Here is a 7,556-nt window from a genome sequence, read left to right as displayed (position 1 = left end):
CCGTGAAACGTAGGGAGAGCTAAACCTTGGATCCGCATTCAGACGCTATCGATTCCCAACTTCTTGACGTCGGTCCCCAATCTCAGCCGGTATATGCTTGAGAACGATGCGACACGAACGCGACCTGTGACCATATACGATTGAATGCTTGCTCAGGAATGCCGGTAATCACTCGCGTCCCTTGTCAAACTTCCATGCAAAGGAAGCAGGGATTCATCTCTGTCGAGAAGTAGTTCAGTTTAAGTTTAGACGCCACCATCGAGAACCTTAGCCTTAGTTCGTAGGTCAAAGGCTGGTTCCCCACAAAGTCTCAACGCCGCCTGTGGACCATATTCTTCACAAAGCCTGAAAGAATGATGCGAGGAGATTGGAGACAAGGCAGGGTGAGCTCATACTGACAGCAAACGATATGCATTCGAAAGACTCCGCATGCTTCTGATATTTACAATCACGCCAAACCAAAGGACAGATGGTACTATATTTGCACCCCTTTATCATAGAATCAAGGTTTCCATACCGCAATGAGATCCAACATGTTGATGATGTTGTCTCCTACCACTGTGGAGGACCACCGCCGTATAGCTACAGCAAGAAATATCTACACCGGGAAGTATCAGACTTGCAACATCCTTCCACCACAAAACTGTTGCACGACGCCCTCTTCGATGTCTGTCTAGATTACGCGTCCGGAGTATACTCCTTATATTCAGCGTCGACCCCCTCAATATTCGGCACAGGCCCTTTGAACCATCTCCTTGCACCACCCACCCACCACGCCCCAGCAAGGCCCAAGATCCCCACGATAATTACGACCGCATAATCTATCAAAATCCTAACGTAAATACATCTTCATCCATGCACTTGACGAAAGACGCACTCATATTCTCTGCGTTCGGGACGCTGGAACTCGGGAACATCAGCACAACCGTGATGAACGCGACCCACGCGACCGCAACCGCGCCCACGGGGACCGCGAGGGCGCCCAGCGAGAAGGGACCGGGCTTGAGCCTGCGCCGCCCGGAGGTTATCCGGCAGAATATAGGCGCGGCATACGATATGTACAGCCCGATCGTCGATGCCCTGCCAGTCACTCAGTACACAGGACAGCGGGAATGACGGGTACGGCGCTCACCCGGCCAGCGACGACAGCGCAGCGTCGGAAAACCCGACGAGCCCGCAGATGCCCGCGCATATGACGACGAACCACGCGGCGTTGACGGGAGTCTGGCTGTGCGTGTTCACGCGGCGCCAGTAGCGCGAGCCCGGGAGCGCGTTGTCGCGCGCGAACGCGTAGACGACGCGGGAGGCGTCGACGCATTGCGAGGCACCTGCCATGAACTTCGGCCCGCTTTTTAGCTGACAGGCTATACAAGAAGGAGATTGATACTGACGAGGACGAGGAAAATTAAGCTCCACACAGCTAGCATACCGTGCTTGCCCATCACGGTAAGCAGTAGTTGCGCCATGGGCAGCGGCAATGGCGAGGCTAGCAGGTCGGGGACGGACGTGATGGCGAAGGAGGCGGAGATGAGGATGAGCCAGCCGTTGATCATGGTCATGAGAACTGCCATGAAGATGGCGCGGGGTGCACTGCGGGAGGCGTTGGCGGTTTCTTCGGAGACATGCGCCGCGGAATCATCTACAGCATACATGTAGAATGCGACGGCAGCGTATGAATGGGAGACTTACAGCCTATGGGTAGGCTGTTAATAACATCACTGCTTGAGACGAGAAACGGGATGATTACCTGTGAGTGTCCACATGCACGACAGGAAAGAAAGGCAGAACGCCCATCCATCTGTGAGGGGCTATTAACTAGAGCTCAGAAACTAGCCATGGACAAACGTACTGCTGCTCCAGCCGGTGTTGTTCTCATACTGCGTAAACGCGACCTTGGCCGACACCCCGTCGTGCCGCGCGTATTTACACAAGACGCTTATCACAGTGATCGAGGTGCCCACTTCGTGGGCGTCAAACGTACTGTCATAGAGATCATGGTTCGTATCACTCACAGTTCAGAACGGCGTAGAAAACGTTGAGCCGCGCGAGGATCCGCGTCCCGAAGGAGGAGATTACGCCATGCAAGAGTACAAGCGCCCATAGAATACCATATTGGGCACCGGTGCTTAGGTTTATGCTTCCATCGGACCCTACGAAGAGGGCGACAGAGATGAACTGCGCCCTAGATTATCATTAAACGAGGTGCAAGTACATTGGCGGTAGTAATGATTGGGGAAGGGGGAACGTACGCGGTAAAGTCGATGGAGCAGACAAGGGTTATTTGTCCGATTATATTAGACCACCCTGTTATCCAACTTGCTAAGGCTGAATATTTCGGAGATGCCATTTTTGCCGCGAAGTAGTATAGGCCGGCGCTCGTTCTGTCAATTGAGATCAATGCCACATAGCTCATACCAAATGCATGACGTACGGCATAGACGAAGTGAGCTCGGCCATGGAGGCTGCGATCGTTAGGACGAAGCAGCAGGGGACAAGCCATCCCCATACCATTCCGACATGACCGCCTTCAATGGATGGTCGCGTTAGTTTCGCCCGTGTCAGTAAGTAGTACACTAGCTTCACCCACCAGACGAGAGTCCGAAGGCTAAAGTGGAAGACGCGCCGGCCACGGGACCCATGATGGCATAGGCAAACGCGACGCTTTCCAGGAGCTGCAACACGGCATGGTCATTGATGAGCAAGCTATCATGCAATTCATTGTACGCTTCTGTACTACTCACTGAGAATTCCCGGCGGAATTCACTTCTGTATCCTAGTCTGGCTAAAAGCTTGTTGTCGTTGTCATGTTTGTCCACACCTTTGACTTGCACCTCTGCCGATCCAGTAGACTTTTCCTCCTGGTATTTGTCCTGGTCCGCAAGAGAGCTCATTATCGAGGAGAGGAGGCACGAAGACGCATTTTTGCAGCCATAGATAAGGAGAAATACACCCTATCATGCTGGACAGACTTTCCTACGGTCGCCCAAGCCTTTACGCTATTTTCACCGTTGGCCTGAGAAACACGGAGCTCCCCGTTCACCGACCACACCACGAATACCGTCAGCCTGTCATCTGTGCAGATAAAGAGACACCAGAGCGGACCGCTTATAGCACCCGCCAGACGCGCTCTGAACTGTGGCTTGTGGCTGTCGAACTTATGGACCTGGTTGTGGCTGCTTGTAGCCGACGTCGTTGGGCTCGCTGCCGGCGGCATCGCCAATCTCGACGGGCTGAAGGCGCGCCGTGATCGAGAACATATCCAGATCGGGAAATCCTGCCTCCCGCTTCGCGTCAGCCCCACACCGTCAGGTTCATCCCCGTCGTCGTCCCCGTCCTCCTCGCCATCGTCTTCACCGTCTCTGGCAGCGTTCGCATGGTACACCGACATCCCGACTCGCGTCTTCTGGCCTCGCTGATTAGCGCTGAGTCTTCATACTCGAAGCAACTCCAGAGCCTGCTGGCACACTCGGCGTCCTCGCTTGCCGCGTTCTCTGCCTACGCAGCAGCCTCTGCGCCGCCGACGTCCCATGTAATTATCTCAGTCGCTACCTGCCTTGCCAATGTGGACGGCGCGGTGGAAGGATATTACAATGCGCTGGAGGAGTGGAAGGCGTGTCTGAAGCAGGTCAAAGAAGCAGAGGATGAAGTGTCGAACATTCTACGCGATCGTGATATATTGTGAATTCTTTCTCTTATATTCGACTTCGAATTATGTTGAAGTGCATCTTATAGAGTGACCCGCCTTCTCAAGGCCTCCAAGTCTGGTAAATCCAACCGTGACTCCCTCGTCAACATGCGGGCCTCCATGTCGGAGACTTCTCTGGGCTCGTCTGGATTCACCCCTTCCGGAAAGCTTGCATCCGCGCAGACGGAGCTCCAGGCATGCGAAGCACAACTTTCAGTGAAGGAGAAAGAGCTGGAGGAAATCCGCGTTGGCATGATCAAGAAGGGGCTGGAGGCGCGGTGTAGGGCCCTCGTGCAGTGCGCTGCAACGTGCGGGGAGATGGGCCGCGAAGCACTGGGCGCGCTGGATCACATCAGTAAGCTTTCTTTCTGCCCAAGTTCACACATCAATTATCTACTGCGAGACTGACCCAACTTAGCGTCAGGCAACTTCAATCCCTCCTCATACAAACCCCTACCCCTACCCAATTCAGACCAAACCACCGGTAACGGGCAAGGTGGGCCACCCTCCGACCTCTCCTCGCTCACGCCCTCACAGTCCGCCTCCCAAGTCCATCTTTCGCTAGACGACCCCGCGCCTTCGCGCCGATTCTCCTCCGTCTCGAGCTCCAACGTGCACGTTCATGTCCCTCCCGCCCACTCAATCTCCGAATTTGTACTGCCGCATGCTCTGGAGCGGAGGATCACCGAGGAGCCCGAGGGAGGGAGCAGCGAGAGCGAGGAAGAGGGCCCCGTGGAGGTGCGGGAGAACGAGCGGTTCGCGCGGCCTGCGAACCCGAAGCGCGCGTCGACGTTCTCGGTGAGAGGCGGGGATCGAGGGCATGTAAGGTTCCCGACGTCGGTTTCTGACGTAGGCCCCGTCTGGGAAGCCGGCCATGAGGACAAGAGGAGAACGAGGAGCAAGAGCTTCTTCGGTGGACTGGCTACTCTATGGAGGGGGAAATCGCATGCGGATAGTTACGGAGACACTTCGGACAGGCTCGGGAATAAGAAGGGATGGCAGACGCGTACCGACAGGAATCTACGGAAGAGGAGGGACAGCAGCAGTGACGAAGAGGGGCCGAGCACGCGTGGCATCGGGGCGGCGGGAAGTTTGAAGTACGGCCCTGACGGTTGGAGTTCCGTGGGCGGCAGTGCGACCCCTGGGGGAACCCAGCGGTTGAAGAAAAGAACACCGAAGAGGGAGTCGCTACAAGATAAAGGCTGGATGAGCGATGGAGCTGCCGCTAGCGGATCAAACACCGGCACTATCAGGCGAAGCACTAAAGGGAAAGAACGCGAAGTCAACGGCGGACCTCCGCCAGCTTTCACTAGCGCGTCAAATACGAGGGAGACGAAGTCTATACTGACATCGGGTTTCCCTCCCGGCGGCTCCGGAACATTATCCAGGGACTCGTCCATTTCCAAGCGCTCAACTCTGAGCGCAGCCTCCGCTCCCTCGATCATCAATACCTCGAGGATACCCGCGAAGGCCGGGCCTGCTAGGAGTAACAGCGTCACGGCCCATGGCAAACGCGGAGGATCCCTAGATACACAACGGCCTAATCATGGTTCCTCGTCATTAAACGAGAGCTCGAGCACGGCCACCGTCACCTGGGCAGACTCCCCGTCGTCCAGAGACAAGGGCAAGACGGCTGGGTCTTCGACTATCAAAAGCCAGCGCAGACTGGACGGGCTCCCGAATTCGGGCTCGCAGAGTTTAATGAGTATCGTCGAGGACGTGTCCAAGATGAACAGGGTCGGGTTCACCGGGGCTGGCACGGACTTGAAGCTGGAGATGCCCCGGGCGCCGCCGCCGGTCACGAGGGAGAGGCTTGAGGCTGAGCTCGCTCAGAGCGAGCCGAGCCCGAGTAGAAGTCAGAGCCGCTTGTCCCGCTCGAACTCTGCTACGGCGAAGAGCGCCAGCCGGCCCAGTGCGACGCTTGCGCCGACGGTGCACCAGCCCGTGCCAGGGATGAAGCCGTTGAAGTCTGCGCTCCGTACCTCGAGTCGCTCACCGTCTCCCGCTGCTCCCCAGCGGACGCAGCTCTATGACAATGGCCCGAGTTCTCTGTCTAACGGTGATGTGTCCAACGGCAATGCTGCTCAGAATGGCGGTGGGGACGATGCCGCGTCGATTATGAGCTTCGAGACCGCTCACGAGGTATTCGACGACGATCCTAGCCCGACCCCGCGGAGCCGCAGCCCTGACGGGACCGACCTGTCGACCTCGACCGCGTCGACAGCCACCAAGGTCAGTGCGGGTGCTGCGCCGGTAAGGAGGAAGAGCGTGCGGATGTCTCTCGAGCCGACGTTCTCTCCCACCCCGCCTGCCTTGGACGATAGCGAGCGACACGAACCTTGGAGTGACGCTCGTAGCAGCGCAGAAAAGCCTCGGAGAGCGGCTAACGACGCCGATGCTGATGGATGGGCGATGCGCAATGGGCGGAAGAGTAGGGCGGAGGAGAAGGATGTCTGGGACGACTCGAGCGCGGAAGAAGATGAGGAGTATGGGCTTGCCAGACGACTGTTGGCCAAGACTGGGAAGGGCTATTGAGGCCCGGCATCGGGCGTGGTTGTTCGTGGTCTGTCTATGTCGCCTTTTTGGTGTCGGATGTTTGCCGTATTTTATGGGTCACTTAATAAATGTATAGTACCTTGTTTCGACCCCACGAGATGGATGTCCTATGTAGAGTATGTACCGGTAATCGTAGATGGATTAACGAATATATACGTGTTGGTTTTTTGCTGCATGACTTGAATGAACTTTCGGCTCAGTTCAGCTGCGGCTGCCTGGGACGAGAATCCCAAAATACATTACACCGGAGAACTTGCTATCGTATTGCGCTTGTAGCTAATAGCGCGAAGTTCTACGACCTCCCGGCCCGTGATCAGTAGGCACTATATCTCTGAGCTGCGTGCTATTACCCCGGGGGGGCCGGAAATCCTTTTCCAGATTCGGTACATGGGTTCGAGCACCCTTCTAAACTTGACACACATACAGTAGCATGTCAAGTATGTTTCTCCAGAGTTGCCATTCCTGCTGTGGAATGAAAATCAGCAACCCATTTTCTCGGATTCCTTGTGAATGGTTTATGGTCCCGTCTTTGCGTGGATTAAAAATATCCGAGTCCCAGAGTGCCCGCATCCCTCCGAATCCCTTCGTCGCCCCAAAGACGCAAGCCACCTGTGACTCCACCCTAACCAATTGAAGCATCCTTAAATCTTGTTATCAGCATCGCAGTCACCTCATGCTGATCACGGACCTAGAGCTGCTGGTACGCAATCTCAATTGAAGCTCATGTCAGGGTCCACCTACGCCCCCTCCTGTCTGATTCGTCGCATCCCCATGCCTCCGCGCCCTTGACGGCAGTGGTCTAGACATATTCGTTCAAGGGCAGATACTCCCCGAGCAGAACCCCGGCTCTGCCGGCTGGTCGGCAAGTCCAGGGCAGGTAGCAGGCGCCCCGCTCCCCGAGGCCGACAAAGGCGGAGAAGTCCTGTATTGGACTTCGTCTGGTTGGACCAGCCGCGCCCACGTATGGCGTGTCAAAACACGACCGGGCAGGATCTGACGCCCTTCGCGATGCCAGCGCGCCGGGGGGGGGGGGGGAGAGAATCTGAGCGGCGTTGTCGGGTAGGGGAGTCCCACTACGAGCGAAGATAAAGAGGCTGTCGATTACTGGCCCGCAGGGTCCTTGGCCCTGTGTAAAGCAAGTGGCCGAAGGAACCGCAAGGCAGCGAAGCCCGGGTTCAGACGGGCACTTGCTTCGAACATCATGGATCCGTCCGGTGGGACGAGTCTATGAATTCAATTCAAGCCAGTGCCGTGGACGTAGACGTAGGATCCGCCGAGCTTACGGATTTTCTCCCGAGGTTGGTGCAGTGCCTCC

At 56.4% G+C, this 7,556-nt stretch overlaps 2 protein-coding genes across 2 annotated transcripts; one reads left to right on the top strand and one right to left on the bottom strand.

Moving 5' to 3' along the window:
* Positions 1 to 678: 678 nt before the first annotated feature.
* GLOTRDRAFT_45674 (amino acid transporter) lies at positions 679 to 2,891 on the bottom strand (the record flags this gene model as incomplete). Its single annotated transcript, XM_007869991.1, has 11 exons — positions 679 to 821; positions 878 to 1,080; positions 1,133 to 1,338; positions 1,392 to 1,639; positions 1,748 to 1,798; positions 1,850 to 1,980; positions 2,009 to 2,182; positions 2,250 to 2,381; positions 2,432 to 2,525; positions 2,588 to 2,672; positions 2,742 to 2,891. 11 exons carry the CDS (start codon positions 2,889 to 2,891, stop codon positions 679 to 681), a joined length of 1,617 nt encoding a protein of 538 aa, XP_007868182.1.
* Positions 2,892 to 3,373: 482 nt separating this feature from the next.
* GLOTRDRAFT_139985 (uncharacterized protein) lies at positions 3,374 to 6,414 on the top strand (the record flags this gene model as incomplete). Its single annotated transcript, XM_007870153.1, has 3 exons — positions 3,374 to 3,678; positions 3,733 to 4,040; positions 4,110 to 6,414. 3 exons carry the CDS (start codon positions 3,374 to 3,376, stop codon positions 6,218 to 6,220), a joined length of 2,724 nt encoding a protein of 907 aa, XP_007868344.1. The 3' UTR covers positions 6,221 to 6,414.
* Between the last annotated feature and the right edge of the window lie 1,142 nt (positions 6,415 to 7,556).

Source organism: Gloeophyllum trabeum (assembly GCF_000344685.1).
Source record: "Gloeophyllum trabeum ATCC 11539 unplaced genomic scaffold GLOTRscaffold_00011, whole genome shotgun sequence".
NCBI lineage: Eukaryota > Fungi > Basidiomycota > Agaricomycetes > Gloeophyllales > Gloeophyllaceae > Gloeophyllum > Gloeophyllum trabeum.
Note: the sequence above shows the minus strand (reverse complement) of the source record. Positions and strands in the feature narration are given on the sequence as shown.